Here is a 23,877-nt window from a genome sequence, read left to right on the forward strand (position 1 = left end):
CTATGGTGCAGGCTTGTCATTCATTCTGTAAGTCTAGGCTGTTAAGCTTCTTGTTTGACAGATGTTGTTGTTATGTGCCTTCAAGTTGTTTCTGACTTCTGGTGATCTTAAGGCAAACTTCTCACAGGGTTTTCTGATGGTGAGACTACGTGACATGCCCAAGGTTACCTAGTGGGCTTCCATGGCTGAGTGGGTGGAATCAACCCCTGATCTCCAGTCATAGTCCAGCTCTCAAACCATTACACTGCACTGGTTCTGCAATACATATTTACTTGGAGGAAATGGCTGGCAACTGAGGCCTAAAAGAGTGCGTGTTTTGGTTATGTTTTTAACTTTTGTAAGTTTTAATGTTAATCTTACACTGTTTTAACTAGATGGTTTTAATTGTTTTTATCTTCTTATTGTAAATTTTAAAATATGTTTTATCTTGTGAGCCACCCTGGGTCCCTTTCTGGGAGAAAGATGGCATAAAATGAAACACACACACATATATAATAGATCCAATTACTATTCCCAATAAGGGTGGTTACTGTTGAATTGTTATTGATGAATTGTCAGATCATAAATCAACATTTGTGATACAGTAGACCTGTAGTTGGGACTATAAACTAGATTTAGGCTTGCATGTTTATCAACATACAAGAGTGATGAGGTTTTGAAGAATAATGACTAATCTTCCGGTTAAAGCTTTTTTTTTTTTTTTGGCCTTTATTTATTGGTTGCTTAAAATACATGTAGCTGTATTTGATCAACCTCTTTCCATATTATCCTCCCCTTTCTGGTATCTCCTCTCCTCTGCTGAAATTTAGATAATGATCTTCTTATAAAATGACAAGTTTAATTTGTTATGCCATTTTATCCTAGGATAGTATGGCAAAAAATATATTCCCACCATTATTTTAAATAAAGAAATAAGCAAATAATTATTTTAAAACCAAGAAAGCCTTCATGACATCTCTAAAAAGAGATATAACTGGTGAAGCACATAAATGACAATTCAGCATTTTATTACAAGATTTTATTATGTGTCTCTGTAAAGGAAAAAGACCAACGACCATATAAAAGCTTATAAAGATGGTTAACCTCCAACACTTATAAATGTGTTAACGTGACAAAAGAAGCTCATGATTCTGCATCTTTATTGACTTTTACAGAGTGAAGGAAGAAAAGTCTTCAGAAACGGCCAACCAACAGTACGACTTTCGATGAGAGACATTTACAATGGTTGTCAAGCCTTGATGTTTTAATGCAAGTCAATAAATCTGGCTTGCAGATTTAGAAGTGAAAAATACACAACTAGCACCATCACATTAATCTTTTACACTTCCCTAATTTTAGTGGTCTTGACCAGCAATGACAGGAAAGTATAGGAGCACCCTTTAAAAATGCAATGCAGTCCAACAACACAGTCTGTTGACATTAGGGCATCCACTTCTTCTGATGGACTGTACTCTGGTCACCACAGAATACAGAAACAAACAATCTGACCAGATGGATTACTTGGTTCCAACATATGTGGCTTTGGCTTTCTTGGTGTGAATCATCAAACTCATCCCAGTTTCTGTCCATGTTGAGGTAGTTGAAACAGGGAATTCTCTCTAGCTTTATGAACTGCATCAAATCATGGAAGGTAAACTCGGATGCTGGAATCCGTCAGTGCTTGATGGGTGGGCAAGAATTCAACTAAAATTACACAGTTTTGATGTACTGAGTGTTGAAGTTGTAATGTAGCACCATGGAGATATTGTTTGAAGAGGGATTTTTGGTGAAAGAAAACAGAGCAAAAAACTTTTTGTTGTGTTTTGTGTAAGAGCAAAATAAGAAAATGCTAACCCTTTCTGTCAATTTATGCCTTTTGATTTCCCCCCCCCTTTTCTTTCTCCAGAATTTTGGCAAATAAATAGCTGGGATACAGTTGATTTGACTCTAATAGTTGACAATGTTAAAACAAGAGCAAGGATGGAGTGCGGATTTGTTTGTTGGGGTTCAGAATGAGCATTATTCGTTGTTTATAAGAAGCAAACTGGGCCAACGTCCACACCAAATTCCTGATTGGGAGCGCCAATATCGAAGGGTGCAATATCTACTATGGGCAACCTCATTGTCTTGCGTGTTCTGTACTCGAAGACTGTTTTACCCCATTCATCGGTATGTTTCTGTAAAATGCAAAGAAAAAGTACTTTTAAAGGGAATGAAAAGTAAAACAGAAATACCATAACTCTTATCCATCTCAGATTTAAAGTGAGATCCCCATTCCAAATATGTTCATACTCTTAGACCTATTGAATCGATGTCAATGGCTCTGCTCTGTTGGGACTAACCTGTAGGAGTCTTGCCAGAATTTCAACCATGTATTTATATACTAGTACATTTCCTATCTCCCCTATTCTTCATCCATACAAATGACAATCTAGTGAGGCTTTGATTGCAACAGACTAATGTGGGGACCCTCTTGGAAACTGCTTTTTAAAGGCTAGTTTTTCAGTGCAAAAATTAAGCCAAATATTTTTCTCAAATCAGCACAGGAGTGCTGAGAGCTGCTGATATGCCATTACTAGTGGTTGCAAGTACTACTCATTCATTCATCACTTTTGCTGGAATATTAGCAGTTAAGCAGAAAGTGGGGTGGGAGGATATAGAAGATAGAGGACTGGGACATAGGGTAGTTGGAAAGAGGTATTTGATGTGATATCTTAAAAGCCTTGTTTTTCATCTTTTGGAGGAAGAAATAGCTCAGCTTACTTTTAGCCAAATACACTTGGAGTTTTCTCAAGCTGTACAGCAAGAAAGTTTCCTACAAAAGCACTCAACGAAAAGTATCTGTGTCTCTTCTAGCAAGTGCAGCTCTAAAATTTTACTTTGCTGTTCTGATTTTGACTCATGCGCCAAGCTCTACTAAGCTCTATAAAGGGCATGTTAAAGGGCTGGATTCAGACTAAATTAGTTCCACCTCAATTAACCATGCTGATGGCCTTTTCATGTTGATTTCAATATGAATTTAAATAATTTAGCTTTGATTCATCCAAATACCACTATATTACCTATTTAATCATGTAGTAGGACTGAAAGTTCACAGATAGTAAATTAATAAAAGTTCAGGACATTCAGACCATTGGAATTGCTATTGTATAGTCATCAGGTTAATGCTGTTTGAAAACGTGCACTGTTTCATTCTTCCATATGTGGTGGCTTTGTAAAGGGCTCAAAATTATTGATCTCAAATACATGAGGAGATAATGACATTATTAAAAATCAAGATAAATGTATCTCTTGAGCATGACAGATAAAACATGGAAACATAAATATAGAAGAATACTATACTATAAGACAACTGCGGCCAGGGTGGTACTGTATTTGCAAAAAACTAGAGACTGGAAGAACACGCCAAGGTTTTGGGTTTTTTAAGGTTTGTATGTAAGATAAGATAAATTGTGTTAAGTATGGATGTAATGTATGGATGTTTGTACTGAGTGTTATGTTATGTGTTTATTTGCTTATATGTTTGTATAATTATTATCTGTTAATGTTTACTTTTTATCTTTTTATAAAGATTTATAAAATTTAAAAAAGGAAAAAAATAGAAAATGTGCACTGTTTGGGTATTTGTGTATATGTGAAAGTTTGAGATTGTATAATAGCAAAATGCACCAGATTTGTGTCTGTCAAAAAGGAGATAACACAACATATTTAGCATTGCTGATTTTTTTTTGTTTACTTACAGTGCAGCTATCTTCCAGAACAGTGTATGTGAATTTGCTGTTTCCTTCTGCCTTGATTTCACTGTCAGTAGAGCTCATTAGCTTAAGTGCTCTCTTTACATTTCCACTGGCTTCATCCATGTAAGCAATGCTGTTCTTGCAGTGATAGGTGATATTCTGTGAGGCTCGACTAGAAAGAATTCTAAGGAATGCTAGTTGAACATCTGCAACTTCTTCTGGAAGATCTGGGTCTCCGTAGTTGAACTGTCGTTTAAAGACAAAAGGGCTCATTATTGTTTGACCAAGTGGCATTCACCCACCCCTGCTTTTGAATCATTGTTCGGCCTACTAGACTGAACACTTTATGCAACAAACATAGCATTTGCTGTTGTTATGTGCCTTCACATCAACTCCAAATTATGGTGACTCTATCACAGGGTTTTATTGATAAAATTTATTCAGATTTATACCTTCCTCTGAGGCAAAGAAAGTGTGACTTGCCCAAGATCACACAATGGGTTTCTATGACTGAATGAGGATTTGAGGTCTCATCTCCTGGAGTCCTAGTCCAACACTCAAATTACTATGCCACATTAGCTGAAACGTAGCTTTAATGACAGGACCACGTCCATGACATTTTGCTTCTTTAGGTGATTCACAAGATAGCTGTTCTCCATGTTCCACCAAATTCATGTAACAGAAGTCAGCAAGACAGCTGACTCCTAGTTTGGCACTGGGAATGAAATATTGCCTTCCATCATGCTTGAGACTGCAGGCTAGTTAGGGGGCCAGAAAGGCTGCATGGCATACATAGCCCTATTCTTTAGAGATAAGAACAGCTAGGGAGTTCAAGACAAGCACTTGGGAATCTGTCATATTGCCTCTGAGGTGATTGTCTTCTTTTGCTTAATTACAGGACTGATTCCTCCTTCTAGTGAAGAGCACTTATTCTTTCATACAAAAGATCTTACCTGGAAGCCTCCATTCATAGACTCTCCAAACCAAATGTGTTTCTTTTCAGGTCCTGGGCTTTCCCACCACTTCTTCTTTGGAACACTTGCAGGATTGGCATTGATACATGTCTCTCCAGTTTCCATATTACAGAATACTTTGATAGCATCCAATTTGCAACCTTGGTTAGGATCAATCCAATACTCTCCTACAATGACATAGCAAAATAGATAGATGATTGAAAGCATACAACAACCAAAAATACCTGATTACATACCTGAATATGGACTCAGATATGTTATTAGCTATCACTGACAAGGAAATATATTGACACAATGCATATTGTTTTAGTACATGTTACTGGGGAGAGGAAAGAAAAGGCTATGAAGTGGTAGTAGAGCTGTTACTCTTCTAGCAAACATTTCTTCTCTTGAGCTCTGCATTTCTTGAGGACCTTTTCCTTTACTCTAATCCAGGTAGGGACAGACTGAAACATACCGCTTTTAAGGTCAGGATGACAGAACTTGAGATCTCTGCAGTTACGGGCTGGGTTCTTTCGTGAGCCATCTGGGCTGATGATGTTTTCAATCTGGCTATTGATGGATTTTAGTGAAGTTAAAACATCAGTCATGGCAATTCTGTCCTCAGATGGCTGATCTCGGTAGTAGCTTGGTCCTTTTTCACCACTTGGGCCCAGCATACCAGCACCATCACCACAACATGGACCAGGAGCTCCAGGTTGGCCAGGAGGTCCTGGAGGCCCACTGTGACCAGGTGGACCCTATAAAATAAATAGTAAACAAATATCCTGAATGATTCAAAATCTAGTTCTCAAGTAGCCATCACAAGAAAATAGATATTCAAATGTCAACAGTACATATAGCCTTTTCATACAAAACTAGATACCAGTTATTTCCACAGGTTCATCATCACCATCACCTGATACTGGATGTAGTTACTTAGTTAAGAAGTATTTTATATATCTTGTACATCAGGTTGTGTATGTGCAAAGTTTGTTCACTCTCACCCAGTGGAAACAGGAGAAAAGATATGAATAGCCTCCTAATTCACAAATATGATGAAACAAAAGAACATCCAACTGTCTGACTTGGTCCCAAGGAACAAGATGAGTTATGACTCTGAAGCAGTCACAGTTCAACATTGTTGAGATGTGTATGCTAAATTCTCTAATTGGGTTAACTGCTTGCTCAGATCTTGGTTAATATGGATTTGAGCTCATCTTTCTTGTCTGATTTGTCTTCTTTTGCTTGTTATATCTTGCAGTAAGTTCCTTGACTGTAACTTTGGTGCATGGAACATAGCTTTCAAGCTTATATTTCTTAAGAGTGGAGCATGAGAGTGAAATTTTTGATGTCCAAAAAAGAAAAAGAAAAAGAAGAAAATATACTTAATCACTTACCGCAGTTCCGGCTTCACCTCGACTTCCACGAGGGCCTGGTGGGCCAATGGGACCTGGGTAACCACTTGTACCATCTTTTCCAGGTGGACCATTTGGTCCAGGAGGACCCTAAACAGCACAGGAAACCAGCCATTATGTGCACTGTTCATGTGTTGTGATAACTGATATGAAATAACATGGACTTAAGATCCACCAACTGAGATCTTAGGGAAAAACAGAGGAAATGACTTACTCTAGCACCTGAAGGTCCTGGGCTTCCATTTGGACCTTGGGGACCCAGTGCACCCTGTTAAGACAAGAATGATATAACATAGGTAGTAAAATCCAGATTCTGCCTGGTGTCCTTGCAACTCTAGCTGTGCTTTTCCTTATTATAAGCTCAGGCAATGTACACCAGCATAGATGACTTTTTGAAAGATAAAGCCACATAGGCTCTCTATATAGTGTAAACTGTCCAAAAATACTTTTAACTGGTTGTGTCACATTTGCTTTCTTCATCACTATGCCTCATAAATGATTTTATGCTGTTTTAGACTATGGGTGTTTTATAATTTGATTTTTTAAAAAAATACATGTTTCTATCATCATGTTTTTAGTTGTTACCTTATTTTAACTTTGTTGTGACACATATTTGGTCCCTTGTTGGGAGAAAGGTGGGATAGAAGGAAGGGAGGGAGGAAAGCAATGGAAAGCAAAGCAAAGGAAGTCATCAGAAGCTCTTCGGATACATGGTTGGTGGGTATGTGAGAGAGGGCCTTGTCGGTGGCAGCCCCTAGACTCTGGAACTCTCTTCTCAGAGAGGCCAAAATGGTCTCCTTTCTGCATTCCTTCCATTAGCAAGCAAAACCTTTTTCTTTTTTTAAAGTAATAATGATAGGCTTTTAATACAGAAAGTTTGTAAAGAACAGACAGGAGTATACTGTATTGTTTTAAAAACATGTAAAACAATACAGCACTTCCTAGCCCATTTTAACTGTATTGCTCTTTTAACACTGTATTAAACTTTTAACTTTATTGCTTTTCTAAACAATAAGCCACCTTGAGTCCCAATTGGGAGGGAAGGTGGGATTAGAACAAGAAGAGGAGGAGGAGAAGGAGATGAGGAGGAGGAGAAAGGCAAGGCAAGGCAAGGCAAGGGCCTGTATCAGGTATGAATAACTGAGACAGGTCTGAAGGTTAATGTTCTGCCATGTACTACAGTTGTATACATATTCAGGGGGGAAGCTCATGAACTGCCAAAAATGTCCCAGACACAAACAGAAAGGGAAGTAGTTAGTTTTGTTAGTTTCGGGTGGGAAAACAGTATTTTAAAAAAAATATTAAGTAGTATTAGGTTCACCTTACAATTGCCATAAGTCAAAACAGACTTGAAGCCACACACCAATAATGACAAGCATGGGGCCCCTTGCAACCTATTTAAAAGGTGAATTGCTAATCATAGAGGTTTCTTGGAAGAAAAATTAACTCCAGCTGCTTGAAGCCAGAAAAAGGGCAGTCCAATCTAGGGATGCTGGAGGATCTGAGGGCTACAAACACAGCTTTGGGGGTTGATGCAGAATCAGCTATGTATCAGTTAATAGCTATGAGCTCCCCATAAGACATGGAAAACCTCGCATCTTTTATCTGTTTTAGGCACTCTTAACTTTCAATGAACTATTCTCTACACACACACACACGCGCGCACACACACACACACACACACACACACACACAGAGAGAGAGAGAGAGAGAGAGAGAGAGAGAGAGAGAGAGAGGCACATAAATTGTCTTACTAATTGTTCAAGCCCAATACTAACCTCTACAAAAGGAAGTCAAAGATAGCATACAGACAGAAGAGCTTTACAGTTAGAGGTACAAATCAGAGGAAATGTTATCTCAAATGTAACAGAACAGATGGGGAAATGGGCAATTGTTCATCTAATTTAGGTGGCAATATACACAACCAATCTCAGCCAACTGGTTCAATAAATGACTCTAATATTCTACCCATTTTTCTGTGACACAGCTCTTTGTTCCCTAGTCCAGTGGCAAATTAATACCCTGGTCAAAAAAAAGTAAGCTCCCAAACTATGCAATTATGTATTTAGTTTAAGATGAAATCTGCGTGTGGAGGGGATCAAATGTAGTTATTTTATACAAGAGCTGTTGTGTTCTTTCCCTTGATGTGTCAACATGAGTGATTATGGTTGTCCTGTAGATCATGCAGAGCATCCAGCCATTTTATTTCCATTTATGCATGGCTAAAACATTCTTAGAACTTACCGCTGGACCAGGGGGACCTGGGTTACCAGGGAATCCTCGATGACCCTTTATTCCATTAAGACCACGTTCACCAGCTTCACCTTTATCACCACGTGGACCAGCAGGACCCTTTATAAATAAATTGGTGAAAAGTATTTTAAAAAGAGGATTAAGGTTAAAGAGAATGAGCAACATAAAAAGGCTGGAATTTAGGAGTAGAGACTTACAGGAGCACCCCGTACACCGGCAGGACCTGAGGGACCAACTGGACCAGCGGGTCCCTGTAGGAAAATACAAATGGAGATGTATAAGGATGACATCTATGTCCTGCGTGAACATTCTAAATATAAGTAGGCATTTTGTCATACCTAAACTCATAATATTATGCTCCCAAACATATCACTGCACAACATGTACAGTGTTGCCTCAGTGATAAACCATGGCTTTGTACAAGAATGTTAACTTAGATCAATGGGGTGTTCTCACTTGATTTTATTTTGACTGGTTTATTGTCAGTTAACACACCTCTCTGATTGTTTAAAATTGTTCAATTACATTTTTAAAAAAAATATTAATAACAGTGCATAATAGTTTCGCATTATTTCCAGCATTTCAGATCAAATTTTATTAAAAAGTATCAAACCTATTGTGAAGTCTTAGAAAAGTCCTGAATTACACATAATCCACAGACTAGATTTTCTACCTAGTCCATTATGACTTTTGCAGTTCTTAAATACTGAGATCTTCTATGGGCATTTATTTATCTAAAATCATCCACAGTCACTGTCTGGAGCCTTTCAAGGGTATTGTTCTCTCTGTAGTCTTACTGTTAGATTTCCCAATTTTCCTTTGTGAAAAACTTCAATGTCACATGAAGACAAACATTATTGGTAATGTTCTACTAATTTAATACTGCAGAGAGAAAGAGAGAGAAATCCCAGCAACATACTGGGTTGCTTCAATACTATCTTCATACTTACTGGATGTCCTCTGTCACCTGGTTTTCCAGCAGCACCAGGATTACCTGGGGGGCCAAGATGACCTGGAGCACCTGGTAGACCAGGTGAACCATTTTCACCACGATCACCCTGGGCAGAAAAAAAAAATCACAGCCAAAGTCAGCAGTGCATTTGTTTAGTAAATGACTCATCAATTAAGCACAGATAAGCTCTGGAACTGATTAGAATCTAGCAATAGCAGCCATAATCAATGGCTTTTCAAATGGCAGCAAGAATGTATTGATTATGTAGCTTCTCACCTTTGGTCCTGAAGAGCCATCACGACCTGGCAAACCATCTGATCCAGGGTTACCCTAAGAAATACAAAGCAGTGTGTTAAAATGCAGGCAAAGAAGCAATGGGAGAAACAGAACAATAAGCTAAAAACCTAACCATTAAATAAGCTGGGTTTGGAATAGGGTTTCTACTAAGAATTTAACAATTAAGAATTTCATTCTTGAAGTTATCATTTTTCTAAAGGCTTATCAAAGATCATTCACATATCCAGGGCCAGTTCACTCATGAACATTCATTAGACTAAATGTAGTAGGGTCCACTGTATATGAATTAAATCAATTTTTTTAAAAAAATCTCATTTCAGTTGCTCAATATCCAAGGTGTGGCATATGTTCATTCATAGGCCTCAGCCACTAATAGGAGAAGATCTACTTACATCTCTGCCTGGTTCTCCAGCTGCTCCACTAATGCCAGGAGGGCCCTGTGCGCCAGGAGGTCCACGTTCACCTGGGCTACCATTGGATCCTGGTTTGCCATCTTCACCCTATGTTGGGGGGGAAATTTGACTCATAACATGCTGGCATTTCTGGATCATGCTATGTTGGTAAGCAGTCATTCCAAAGTTAAATGATATCAAAAATATGCTTAAGTATCTAATGGATGGCCACAAACATGTGATGTTAAAATGCTATTTTATATTTGCTGAATTTTTACAAACCTGTCTACTCCCAGCTGTCAAGGTACACTTAAACAATATAATTCTGGGTTTTTACTTAAGTCTATTTCCACATATATATTCCTTACATTGGGATTGCCTCTTTTTTGCCAAAACAAAGATGTCTGTCTGATACAAGATGAAAGGCATCACACAAAGTTGGGTGAAAAAGCTTTTGAAATGGCAGGTGTATTATCTGTCATCTTCCAGGGCATAGCAAAAAGCCAGCTGCTAAAGTCAATTCATGGTGTAGTGGTTTGAGCATTGGACTATGATTCTGGAGGCCAGGGTTTCAATCCTTGCTCAGCTATGTAAATCCACTGGGGGATTTTGGCCAAGCCACACATTCTCAGCTTCAGAAGATGGCAATGGTAAAACCCCTCTGAAGAAATCTGCCAACAAAGCCCCATGATATGTTTGCCTTAAGGTCTTCATAAGTCAGAAATGACTTGAAGGCACACAACAACAACAACAACAATGTCAATTAACACCAACATTCCAGGTGCATCTGAAGTTATTAAGCTGTAGCTAAATATGACACTGTTGGGGAGCAGGGGACTTAGATCAGTATGAAACACAGGGAACTACTGTGAAAGTGTTATGGAATGGTGGAGGAGTTCTACAGATATCTATTACAATTATGAAAGCTATCCTTTCTATGAAATTAAATTGTTCTGACTTAGTTTTCATTAGCAGAGAAGTGGAAGCCATTTTTGTAAAAAAAAACTTCCTTCTTTGAAGTTTGAAAGACAGATAAATGACTTTTTCTGCCCTTCTTCCAGTAGTAACACCCATGCCTCTATAACATACGAACAGACAGTATTGTAAGCAAAGATTTCACCCACTCTCAGTTTTTGGCTTAGTCCTTGTTCCATTGAATACTTCACATGATTTAAAGAATGGGATAAATTCTTACCCTTGGACCAGCGAGACCAGAGGGGCCTGGTAAACCTCTCATGCCGGGCAATCCTACAATACCACGCTGTCCAGGTGGGCCCAAAATTCCTGAAGGACCAGGTGCCCCCTGTCGGAGACAGAATAGTTAGGGACAAGAATTACATAGCAACAGACTTAGAAGATAGTACTATCTACACTTACTGAGATTTAGGAACTTAGAAAACAAACCCTGCTCCTATTGCAGACTATGCTCATCTGAATAGATGAAAATGTCCACAAGGAATCCTATACCATAAAGGAGATTTTCTGCTCTATTTTGAGATTGTTTCAGTATGTACTCTTCCTATGCTTATTTCAAGTAATATCCTTCCAGTACTTTACAAAAGTGTTGGGGATATTAAGGTGAGATGAATATTCACAGTAGTAGCACATGCCTTCTTAAAGAGTTTTTTCTGATCCTAATGACCGTAACAATTTACTTGGTAAAAAACAGAACATGGCCAATAAAAAAAAGTCTCTTTGCAGGGAAAGAGGCAACAGTAGTAAAGCTGGAAAAGAATTATAGTAACAGAAAAAGAGAACTTTTAAATGTAGGGCCAAATCATGGTTTGGTGCTATGTGGAAAAGCCTGGCAAGATCACTGGAGTTGTACAATCCCTGTTCCCTTGAGTGGAGGGAATTCCTTCCCTTTTCCTAGTCTGAAGCCAACCATAGTTCACTGTTTCATCTGAACAAACCAACTACAGTTTGAGCACACCCAGCAAACCAGGTCCAGGATCAGTACTTGTTGTGCAAATAAAATAAGAGAAAACCTTTGTTCCTTATCATCTGAAAGTAATTATTATTATTATTATTGATATTAATTTATTTCACTTCTATGCTGCCTTTCTCCCCAAAAAAAGGACCCAAGGCAGCTCATAAGATAAAAGAAATATTTTAAATAAATCAATTTTGATAACATTTTCCATGACTTCTGTGTAACTTCTGTAACATGGAAAATTATGCCGTTATTAAAAAGAAGCTTTAAAGGTTTATCTTAATTTATTACCTGTCTACCATAGATAACATTCAGTCAAGTCAGTCCAACAGTCAATGTATTTGCCAGGTTGAAGCACCAGAAGTAAGAATCACAGGGACATTATAATCACTGAAGGTAAATTCCTAATTTTGTTTGTGACTTTCAAATAATGTACTTACTGGTTCCCCTCTTGCACCTGATGGACCTTTTTCACCTGGAGTACCAGGTTCACCTTTTGGACCTAAACCACCTGGGCTACCAGGGGGTCCAGTAGAACCAGATGGGCCAGGAGGTCCATCCTTGCCTGGAGGGCCTGCATTGCCAGGTTGTCCGGGGTTACCCTATAAATCAAGATTGAGAAAATGAAGTTTGAAATACTGTGTTTGACCATTCTAATAGAATCACAAAACAATGGAGTTCAGGTCAAGTCTCCTTTAGCTGAAATGCTTGGTATCAGAAGTGTTTTGAATCTTGGATTTTTTGGGACTTTGGAATGCCTGTATTTGCATACATGTACATAATGAGATATTTTGGTGATGGGACACAAGTCTAAGCACACAATTCATGTATATTTCCTATACACCTTATACATATAGTCTGCAAGAACTTTTATACAACATTTTAAATAATTTTGTATATAAAACAAAGTATATGTAGACTGAACCACCAGAAATCAAATGTGACTCTTTCTCAGCTACTCATGAAAAAGGTTTTTTGTTTTTTTGTTTTTTAGTATTTCAAATTTTGGAATTCTGGATGAGGGAGACTCAACTTGTATTTACAATAATTTACAGTACGTAAACTTCAATACATAAATGACAGTACTATGTAAATTTACTAGAAAGTAATTCACAAAAGGCATTTTTCATGATAACTACAAGGAGAGGATAGAAGTAAATGTTTCTTGCAAGTCTAGATACACAATCTAGTTCCCAAAAAAACATCTCTGTCATATTTATTCCTTGACTAATGTTTGAATTTCCCTCTGCCAGGGATACTGCAGTTGAATTATGCATTACAGATCCTGCATCGAGCAAGGCAACAGAGACTTAGATTGATGGCTGGTGAGCTAGTGTAGCATAGTGATTATAGGCTTCCAAAAGATGAAATTTAGTGAGTGGTCTTGATCCATTCACATTATCTCAGCCCCAGCTACTTCACAGTAGGACATCCAGCCAGATCTTCTTGAGCTCATTGCAATAAATAAATAAAAGATGACCTCCAAAGTCCCTTTCAACTGTATGATGTCCCCAGCACAATGTACATTGATAACATTTAATTTCTGTTTCTAGATAACAGGGGTAATAGGGACTACTCTGAAAAGGGTTTCCTATGATTTGTAAATTAGGCAGATTATAAATGCTGCTATTGGGCAAATGGTGTTTTTAGAAGGAAGGGTTAGCAGTAAGCATCATCTAGGGATACACATTTCTCCTTGTACCTCTGGTGTCCTAGGAAGGACTTAAGTTAAAATGATAAATATGCAGTAATTTGCACTAGGTTGAAGTCTCTTCAGTGAAAACATGTTTAATATTTTATAAAAATGAACTAGTTGATTAACTAATCATGACATATATGCTCTAATGTACTTATGGAGCTTCTGTGCAGAAGATTTTTTCCATTCTTTTCACTAGAATGGACTGCTAGAGTTCTGGATCAGTGCTAAGGAACCTGAAAACACAGAGGCACCAGAAGAATTTCAAAAAATGGCAGTGAGTCTTACATTGTTACCAGGAGGACCAGGTAAGCCACGGCCACCAGGAAAGCCAGCCTGACCCTGAAAACAAATGAGTAATGTTAATGTCAACATGATGCTATAAAACAAAATGTAAAAAAGGAGAAAAATAAAATAACCCTAAATATTAAAGCAAACCATCTGTATTCAAACTTACCAAGCAAGTATGATAAAGTATCACATCTATTCTATGACATTTAACTCAAACGTTTGTCAGGACACCAGCATAATGTGTAAACATGTTACACAGTGAGAACTTCAAGATGGCCAGTAACACAATGAAGAGTTTTGAGAAATATTAAAGATGACTAGCTTTATAGGGGCAGATTCTTTCATTGACTAGAATCTTCATCAGATGCACGGAGTAATATTTTTATTTGAGATTATATATTCATAGATAGATTGTATAGGCATCATCTACAGGCATAGCCTTAATACCCAAACATATAGCATATCATACCCAAACATATAGCATATCATCAAAGTGAGTTTTTAGAACCAAATACTAGGTGAATTGGAGTACACCTTACAAATACCCAGCACTCTTTTATTTTATTCATGTTCCTTGTTAGTGTAATTTGGTGTAGTGTTTCCAGATCCCAGTGTAGTTTAGCAGCCCTAGCACTACCATTAACTAGACTGAGATAGTTTCAGGCAGCAACTTGTAACCTATTTTATAATTATTGCATTATTATTATCAGGAGGAGAATTCTACTTTCTTTCCTTCTTTTTTGCATCCGATTCCAAAATAATATGGGCAGTTGGATATTTTGCATTTGGACCCGGAGGTGGGGAAATGCTATTTTCTCTTTTGCCTCTAGAAATAACTCATTTTGGGCTTCTCCTAGTTCAGAGACCATAGCATCCTGCATCTTGGTAGAGTTGGAGCATGCAGCATCTTTGCTTATAGACCATGGCGAGATTGAAAAAGTAAAACTCACTGGGGCACCTGGAGAACCACGCTCTCCTTTTCCTCCTTGTGGACCAGCAGGACCCTAAACAGGATGAAGGAATAATGCATTAGTAATAATAATAGTGACGATAATGATAATGATGCAATATCAATATTTATATAATATATACATAGAACAATAACAATAATAATACCTCTCCATATGGATTAAGGCAGGAAATAACAAAAAATTAAATAATCTGTTTAATCAATCAAAACCTTAGAATTAATAATTTTAAAATAATCTAGATATTCCCATATTTCAATGCAAAAAACAACAACAACAAACCCAGTAAGGGGACACCTATGACATTAGAAAATTGAAATGTGTTTTTGTTGTTGCTGTTATCAGATAAAAAGATAAAAGGAAAATTGTGTGCCAGAATCAGTAGGCTGGATTTAGATGGAAGTGGAATTCCTTATCCTTTACTCGAAGGAAGCCCCTCCCTTGGGCTGCTGATTATGATTATCTGTAGTGCAAGGGGGGACCTCTCCCAAATTGGGTTGAGGCACCCTCTGGGAGAAATGTCCTTCTGGCTGTGGAAGGTAGGTTATGAGTCTAACCCAAGCCATTAGAATTTCGACAGTAATGAATACTCACTGGTGCACCAGGGCCTCCTGGTGGGCCAGTTGGCCCTGCGGGTCCAGATTCTCCTCTTTCACCAGCAGGGCCTTTCTCTCCTTTTCCTCCAGGTTCTCCATTTTGGCCCTGTATACAAATAAATTATTATACATGTGCAATTTAAGAATATCGAAGAAGATCTAAGAAGCCTGTTTTAGTTAGCTTTGTAAAGGACAAGGATATTGATTATGCTCAAAGGAAACAGAAGCTAAAATCTAAGGTGGTGTCTGTACATGTCAGGATACTTCAGGGGCACCCTGGAGTATCCTGGCTCCAACCTCACCCCATTACCTGAGGTCCTCTGTTGTTATGGAGGGTGGCTATTCACACCTGCATCTTGCTGTGCCACCTGACATAGCCATGGCAAACTGCTAGCTCCTGAGGTCAGAACAAGGCACCCAGCATTGAGCACATGGTGGGTATCTCATTCTGACCTCAGATTGGGTGACTTGCCTCTGCAGCAGCTGCGCTGGGTGGCATAACAGAACACACATACAAACAGCCACCTGGTGTCCCAATGGAGGGCCCCAGATCTTCCAGGAAGATCCAAAGCAAACAAAGAATTTTATTATTCAATTTTAAGAGGGGTTTGTTGCTGAAGGGGCTGGATGTCATCTGGACTTTTCACACCCGATTTGGGGATTGGGCCCTGCATTATCTGGACTCCTTGGCAAGAGGATGGGGGTGGCTGGTTTATTTGGCTCGTGCAGACAAGGTGAAAATCACTGTAGTATCTGTTTCATACTATAAAGAGAGACATCTGACATTTCTTATCACAAAGCAAGTGTAGCACTATACTCATCCCTCTACATTTGCGGCTTTGACTTTTGTGGATTTGATTATTCATAGATATTATTAATATGTTCTCTCTAGGAATATCTAGGGCTTCCAGCGCAACTCTATGGTCAGCCTTAACCCAAAGTTGCACTGAAGGAGGTTCCCAGAGAGAACACTTCACCAGGTATTTGTAGCTCCTCCAGTGCAATTCTGTGGTCAATGTCTGGCAGATGTTGACCACAGTTGCACTGGAGGACCTAAAGATTCCTGGAGAGGTGTTTTCTCAGATAAAAACATAGTGCTTTTGTTATTTGCATTTTTTCCACATTCACGGGGGTCCTATGTGCCTAACCCCAGCAAATGTGGAAGTATGGGTGTAGTTCAATTATCCTGTCAGTATGTGTCATAAGAGTTATGGTTTTGTATACAATAATGGGGATTATTGCAATTTAGAAGTCACAACCACAACAGTTTTATCCCTGTGAAATTTCTGCTTCTAATCTGGGGCTCTTTCACACCACACAATTATAGCAGTATGATTCCAATTTAATTGTCATGACAACATCCTGTGGAATCCCGGGATTGGCTGTTGAGGGAGGGGCTTTTCAATTGTCACCCAGGGAGCACCTTTGATGCCTCTGACCAAACTCAAATCCCCAAGTTATCGTCATAGGAGATAAAGGGGAGTTATAGTTTTCTAATTGTGGAATGTGAAAGGGCCTCTGCTGTCTTTGAATAAGAAGCAGAATTTCTGAATGACTAATAGATAAGAGAGGCCTACAACAAAAGGTTATACAGTGGAGCCTCTCCTTACGTGGAAGATATGTTCCGGACCCCCAGCATAAGGCAAATTCCACATAAGCACAAGCCCCATTCAATAGAATGGGGCTTATGCTGGCGGTGGTGCGGTGTGTGCGCGGCTTCCACATAAAGTAAAGTGAAAGCCGCATATGGTGCACCCGCATATGGAGCAGGTGCACTGTAGTTTATCCTTCTTCCTAACACCTCTTCAGGTTTTAAAAAAGGCAGTTGCTTAAAAGTATAACATTCTATTCTTCCGACTTCTTCTTTTCATTTCCCAGTGTTACTCTACATTCCATGACAACTGAAGAGGTTCCGTTTTCATTTGGCTGTTTCTTTTTTGAGACAGGTTATTTTTTTTAAAATAAAAATGTTGCACTTCTGAAAACCTTGGGATTCTATCACGCATGAGTCCCCCCCCCCCAGTAGTGCCATTTTGCTTATCACCCTGTCAAATCCAGCTCTGAGTGTGTTATTAAAAGGGGTTATTTTTGCTGTGAATCTATAGCCTCTGTCTTTCTATGAATGAATGATAATGGAGCAAAGAAAAAGAAGGGAGAAACTGCAGTGTGGCAACAGTGGAAGCTCTTCTCCTCTTGCCTTTAGAAAAACCTTTAGGAATGATAGATTTGAATAACAAGTCAGCTGCATGGTGCAGGATTTAGAAACAAGGCCTTATGTGAATGTGGTGTAATTATTATCTTTTGACTGTATACGTGAAATGTAGAGTCTACATCTATGCAAAATAGGAAGAAGTGATAGGCTAAAAAGAAACTGCCCCCATCCTGCCCAGTTTCCATACTCACAGGTGCTCCAGGGAAGCCAGCAGGACCAGGGGGCCCTTGTTCACCACGATCACCCTGCAGATGACAGAAGGATGAGAATAAACATAAACTACTTTTCAGGATTAAAGGCAGCTGCCTTACATTGAATATCCTGTGCCACTTTAAGGGCTAATGTGCTGAATTTGGCATAGGTTTTGTGGACTACTATATTAGAATCAGCCCTCCATGTATGCTGCTTTGACTTTTGCAGATTTTATTATTCACAGATTCGATTAATATGTTCTCTCTAGGAATTTCTAGATCCTTTGGCATGACTCTGCCAGGTATTGACCATAGAATCATGTGGAGGACCTAGAGATTCCTAGAGAAAACATTCTCTAGGCATTTGTAGGTCCTCCAGCACAATTCTATTATCAATGTCTGGTAGATGATGACCACAGAGTTGTGCTGGAGAATCTAGAGAGTACTGGAGCAGTGTTCTCTTATATTAAAAAATTAGCTTTTTTATTTGCAATTTTTTCCCACTTTCATGGGGGTCCTGTATGCCTAACCCCATGAATGTGGAGGGTTCACTATATTGCCCATGAAAATATATGACAAATAAAAAGTACTATTTCTTAACATGTCCCTCTTTGTTATCCACCCTACCCCACAACAGATTAACATTGGGCTAGTCTACATGTCAGTGTACTGTGTGAATTGCTGAGGACTTTTGCACATTTGAAAAAGTTAATCATCTTTACTTTCCTGCACAAATTCACATCTATTCTCTGCCAAAAATACACAGCCTCCCAAATTTGTGTGAAGCAGATGGACAGCCACAGATGCAACAATTCACATTTTTACAGATTTCCCCAGATACTTTGGTTAAAAAACTGTAATGCCTTTTTATAAAGAGTTTAAGGACAACCCCCCCCCCCCAAAAAAAAAAAAAAATCAAATGTGGCTAGATCACATTTCATTTAAAAGGAATGAGGAGTATTTTAATTGTATAGACTAGTCCATAGCTATGCCCCATGTGTCAGAAAATTCTTTTTCTTGTTCATTATCTCTCTCACCTGCCTGTATTTGCATCATCCTCATCATAACATCTTTACTATGGACTGAAACAGCATGCAGACATCTGACTAACATCTCCAATTGTTTTTTCCCTCCTGTTTGGTTTGTAACTTCTTGCCTGATGAAGGAACCCATGGAGCTTTGAAAGCTTGCAACACGTATATTGTGCATTTCGGTTGGCTAATAAAGGTATCACTGATGTATTTGTTTCCATTAGTCTGCATCCACACTGCAGAAATAATCCAGTTTGACATCACTTTAACTGCCATGGATCAATGCTATGGAATTCTGGAATCTGTAGTTTTGTGAGACATTTAGCCTTCTCTGTGACAGTGTTCTGGTGCCACAACAAAATGCAATTCTCAGAAAACCACAGCATTGAGCCATGGAAGTTAAGGTGATGTCAAGATGGATTATTTCTGCAGTGCAGATGCAGCCTAAATCAGTATTTTCAACATCCTACTTAATCTCTTCACTCAAGCTTTAAACAATTTACAACATGTGTGGAATTTTGCAAAACATATGCCCCTTTGCACATGGATTTTGTATTGTTAGGGAAGCAGCTCCTTGGAAGGACTTGGGCAACGGCTGCAAAAGGCTAGTGCCAAACTTGTGAACTACCACTCCCAGTTGATTCTTATACTAGAGTGGAGAAATTTTGGCTTTTCAAATGTTTTGGCCTCCTAGAAGCCTCAGACAGCATGGCCAATGGCAAAGAACTCTGGGAGCTTTAGTTCAAAATATTTGGATGGCTAAAGATTTCCCCACTGCTATCTTACACATCAACTCCCCTTTCAACCTGCAGTAATGTTTCTTCCTTCCTTCCTTTTCCTCCCCCCCTCTTTTTTTTACTCTTTCCACTTTTCACTATAAAAGCATTAGACTTCCCTCCCTCAGAATTTGCTATGTTTCTCTCAGTTGGGGGTCCAATGTGTCCCATGACAGCAAGATAGTGGCATAAATTCACAAGAAGTACTCTCATATTTTTGAGAGATAAGGCACTTTTGCTTAATCTTTTTTGAACGATAAGGTGCTTTTGACATTTTCATTAACAATTATACAGTATAAAAACAAAGTGAATATTTTTCAGAAGAAAGAAAATATAAGAGGGATGTTGATTGTGATACCCTGGAACAATGCCTTATATATGATCTTTGAATGTTTTCTTGATGATGCCAGTTTTGACAACTGACAATAATAGAAGTAGATTTTAATTAAGTGAGCTCATGATATCAGTGGAGTTAAGCATTTAGAATCTTATGATGGAAATAAGCATCTAAATCTTTAGTAAGAAAAATTAGTAGGTAAAAATCGAGTTAATACATCTTTAAATTTACTTAAATGCAAAATAAAAGGAAAAAAGGAAAGGTATATGATGCTTGCTTATACTCTTTTTGAAATATGTGTATACATACTTAAGTGTTGATATTTATAGCAAAATATTCACATAACTAAATATGGAATAATATATTAGTTTATTTTAAAGTTTAATGGAAAATGTTTCAAAAATAAAAGGGATTTTAGTACTTTCAGTATATCTCTATTTCCTCAATCGAAGTATCGGACTATTAACAAGTGTCCTGACTTTCAAAAACTACTGTGACCCTGTAAAGTGGAAGAAAAGTATTTCTTCCTAAGAAATATGTTAGAAACAGTGCAAAGTAATCTAGGTTTGAATTATGATTGCAAATAAATAAATTTCTTACGGGACCACCACGGGGACCTGTTGGGCCATGAGGTCCAGCTGTACCAGGCTCTCCCTAAAGGAAAAAAAAATTGGAATTTGACTCTTCAAAATGAGCACAGTTAACAATTACATATAAATTGTCATTTATTGGAATGAGACCACCAATACCTTGTCACCAGGTTGGCCAGCTGGGCCAGGGGGTCCAATGGATCCTACAGGACCCTGGAAAGTTAAGAAATACTTAGTTAGTATTATCAACCTGGAGATATCTGTCAACAAATTATGTATTCAAAAAGTGTTGTCAATTTTTTCCCCTGTCATTGATAACTAAACAGATTGCTTTTCATTGCACCTGATTGTATCAGGTAATCTGTTGCCTGAAAGTTCTGTAGCCAGTCGCATCATTTCCAACAGAGACAAAGGTCTGCATGGGCCAAAAAGCCCATTCCTCCTTTCCATTACGACGTCAATCTGTTCAGACAATGCATGTCCCAAACCTGGTTCTGGTGTGAGCAGTCTGGACAACATCTGGCATGTTCTACACCAGAACCAGGGAATAATAACCTTATAATGGATAACTATTAATGGGGAACTATTCTGAACAGTTCTTGAAAATCGCTGCTGTGGGATGGATGGGGAACGGCTGGGGAACTTTCAGTGGCATCAGTGACATTCTCCTGTGTGGTAATATGCATAATTTCTCCGTTCCCTTCCCACCCCTTCCTTTCCACACCGATCCCATCCCCCAGGGCTTGTGATATAAGCTCCACTGTGTTTCTTAGCAGTAATTTATGTTCTTGCATATGTTCCAGTGGCTAATAGGCATACGCATGAGGCAACAACAGAAATTTCTAGGCCTTAAAGATGAAATGTCTCCTGGCTGGGCCCCATACTGCTGTTTCTAGTCTGCCTGGTTCATGATTCCTTCTTTAAAAGTATGAAATTGAGGAAAGAAAGTGTTACTGGTAGGAAAAGGTGGTAGACACATCTCTCATATGTCTGTAATGAGCTGATGGAGAACTCTTGTGAGAATCCTCCTACAGAGTAATTTAAGAAAGCTTGGAAATCCAAATCCATTATGAATCAAGTGGGGCAGATGTTTATCCACAGTTCCTGGAATTTTCCTCTGGGAAAGAGTTCCCTCTGCATAGGCTGCATTCATAGTAAAACGTTCTTGAACCTTATTGGGAGGGGAATCAATATTTAGCTCACTCCTTTATCTTTCTAACATTTCTAGTAAATGTGTTTTGTTCTACTATTTCTTTTTGCATTTTTGCAAAGGTCTTTGGCCATGAGGAAGAAAAGTTTGCTGATGGATGTCTTTCTCAATCAATGAAATTTGCCAATTTCAATGCATGTTGTTACAAATTAGATGTGGTAGGCACATTTTCCACATATGTACACATTCAAATGGGATAAGAAGTTTTACTCACTCGCATTCCATCTTTACCAGGTAAGCCATCTCCACCTCTGCTACCAGGTTCCCCCTGTCAAACAAAAGGCAAATGTGATTACAAAATATTGGGAACAAAGTAAAAACCTACAAAAAAAATTCTAAAGCACTTGCAATCTGCAACTTGTATTCAGTTATGGGTGAAATCAAATGGTGCCCATCCTTCAGCTGAATGAACACCACTGATGGAAAGGATTATCTTTCCTACCATAGACCTCATTCTGTCCCAGATTACCAGCTCACAAAAGTCAAAGGGTATAACTAACTACGCAGCCTTAATTTAAATTACATGAGTAGGGAAGTGCTAGAAGGTAATAATTACTGTGTCTGTATATCACAGCAAGCCATAGTGTGGGTTAGTTAAAACTGACCTGCAGTTTGTAAACTATTTATTCTAACAAGCGATGGTTTGTTGGTCAGCCAAAATCAGAATGTGGATTGGGGATGGATGGAGGGTTGGCTTATGAACGTTGAATTCTTTGAACCAAGATAACGACAAGAACAGTCACAGCAATGAAGTGCAAATGTCTTCAGTAAATCCAAGGATAAAGAGTTAAAACTAAACTGATTCTAATTTTATAACAGCCTCCATAATATAACTATTGTGATTAGCATCCAATCCAAAACTATTTTGTTTGGAAGGAAGTTAGTTTTTGGGCTCAATGGAAACTCTATACACAAAGGCCTACCTTTTCCCCCTTGGGTCCAGGGTTTCCAGGACCTCCTCTCTCTCCAGGCATTCCTTGCAAACCTGGTGATCCCATATTGCCTGGAGGACCTGGTGGGCCAGCAGGTCCCTAGAACAATGTTGTAAAGAGCAATAGTTATGAGAACCAAAGAGAAAGATGCAAGATATAATTTAAAGTATGCCCAAAATAACATAACCTCTACTCACTTTTCCACCTTCTGGTCCAGCAGGGCCAGCTCCACCTCTAGCTCCTGGGGTACCTGGGGGCCCCTGTGCACCTCGTTCGCCTGGGATGCCATTTTCACCCTAGTGTAGATTTTTTTAAAAAACACCTTTGTAGTCTCCAAAATACATGTCATACATTTATTTAACTCTTTCTTTTTTAGAATTATGCAGTGGTTGATGCAAGTTTTACCTTGGACCCTGGAAGTCCCGGAGCTCCATTTTCACCTCTTGGACCCTGTTATGAATCAAAGGCAAAAAGATTACCTATATGTTTCATGGATTATACAGCATGCCTGTGTCATACACAAGCAAGACATACATGACGTTACGTGGAAGGCAAGCCATGGAAGCAATAATGGCACACATGACTGTGGTACATACACCACACTGCCCAAAGGAGCACAAGACCATTGTTTTAAACATGTTTAAGCATACACATTTTTTTCTTTATTTGGAGCATACACTAACATCAGGCAGAAGGAGGCAACTGTTTTATCAAGCAGCAGCCCATCAGATATTCTTCCTGAGTGATCAGAATTTCTCCTACTTGGATGATACTTGTGTACTAGGTGCAATGGATGATATTATTCTGTCTCATAACTAGTGTTGAAGTAAGGCTCAACTGCCAGTCTAGCCAGCTTCAGAACATATGGGGGAAAGAGTACCATCTTGTTCTTTACCTTAGCCTGTAAGATGTCTTGGAAAAGCTCTGATAAACACTAATGCTTCACACATGTCTAAACATTTTCTCTTCAACGATCTATGCAGTTTAAGACCCGGCTGATAGGATTTGCTTTCATTCAACAAGTTAATGAACCAAAATAACCAGTGTCACACTGATGGTATGAGGACCGCATATAGGAGAGAGAAAGGAAAAGAGAAAATTGTGGGAGAAAAAAACAAGGAAGAGAAAGAGAA

The 23,877-nt window shown here is 38.6% G+C and overlaps 1 protein-coding gene across 1 annotated transcript in view; it reads right to left on the reverse strand.

Annotated features, from left to right (window-relative positions):
* Positions 1-1,122: 1,122 nt before the first annotated feature.
* Positions 1,123-23,877, reverse strand: part of COL3A1 (collagen type III alpha 1 chain) — an 87,557-nt gene continuing 64,802 nt past the window's right edge. Inside the window, exons 29-51 of the mRNA XM_089502045.1 lie at positions 23,150-23,194; positions 22,942-23,040; positions 22,736-22,843; positions 22,027-22,080; positions 20,762-20,815; positions 20,613-20,666; positions 17,869-17,922; positions 15,464-15,571; positions 14,852-14,905; positions 13,899-13,952; positions 12,355-12,516; positions 11,177-11,284; positions 9,982-10,089; positions 9,569-9,622; positions 9,291-9,398; positions 8,538-8,591; positions 8,332-8,439; positions 6,302-6,355; positions 6,070-6,177; positions 5,148-5,430; positions 4,670-4,857; positions 3,720-3,962; positions 1,123-2,156 (exon numbers count right to left, since the gene is read on the reverse strand). Coding sequence (XP_089358171.1) covers positions 2,010-2,156; positions 3,720-3,962; positions 4,670-4,857; positions 5,148-5,430; positions 6,070-6,177; positions 6,302-6,355; positions 8,332-8,439; positions 8,538-8,591; positions 9,291-9,398; positions 9,569-9,622; positions 9,982-10,089; positions 11,177-11,284; positions 12,355-12,516; positions 13,899-13,952; positions 14,852-14,905; positions 15,464-15,571; positions 17,869-17,922; positions 20,613-20,666; positions 20,762-20,815; positions 22,027-22,080; positions 22,736-22,843; positions 22,942-23,040; positions 23,150-23,194 — 2,409 coding nt within the window. The 3' untranslated portion in view covers positions 1,123-2,009. The remainder of the gene's footprint in view (positions 2,157-3,719; positions 3,963-4,669; positions 4,858-5,147; positions 5,431-6,069; positions 6,178-6,301; positions 6,356-8,331; positions 8,440-8,537; positions 8,592-9,290; positions 9,399-9,568; positions 9,623-9,981; positions 10,090-11,176; positions 11,285-12,354; positions 12,517-13,898; positions 13,953-14,851; positions 14,906-15,463; positions 15,572-17,868; positions 17,923-20,612; positions 20,667-20,761; positions 20,816-22,026; positions 22,081-22,735; positions 22,844-22,941; positions 23,041-23,149; positions 23,195-23,877) is intronic.

The sequence above is a fragment of the Sceloporus occidentalis genome, unplaced genomic scaffold (genome assembly GCF_023333645.1).
Source record: "Sceloporus occidentalis isolate IW3139 unplaced genomic scaffold, rSceOcc1.0.p SCAF_191, whole genome shotgun sequence".
Classification (NCBI taxonomy): Eukaryota; Metazoa; Chordata; class Lepidosauria; order Squamata; family Phrynosomatidae; genus Sceloporus; species Sceloporus occidentalis.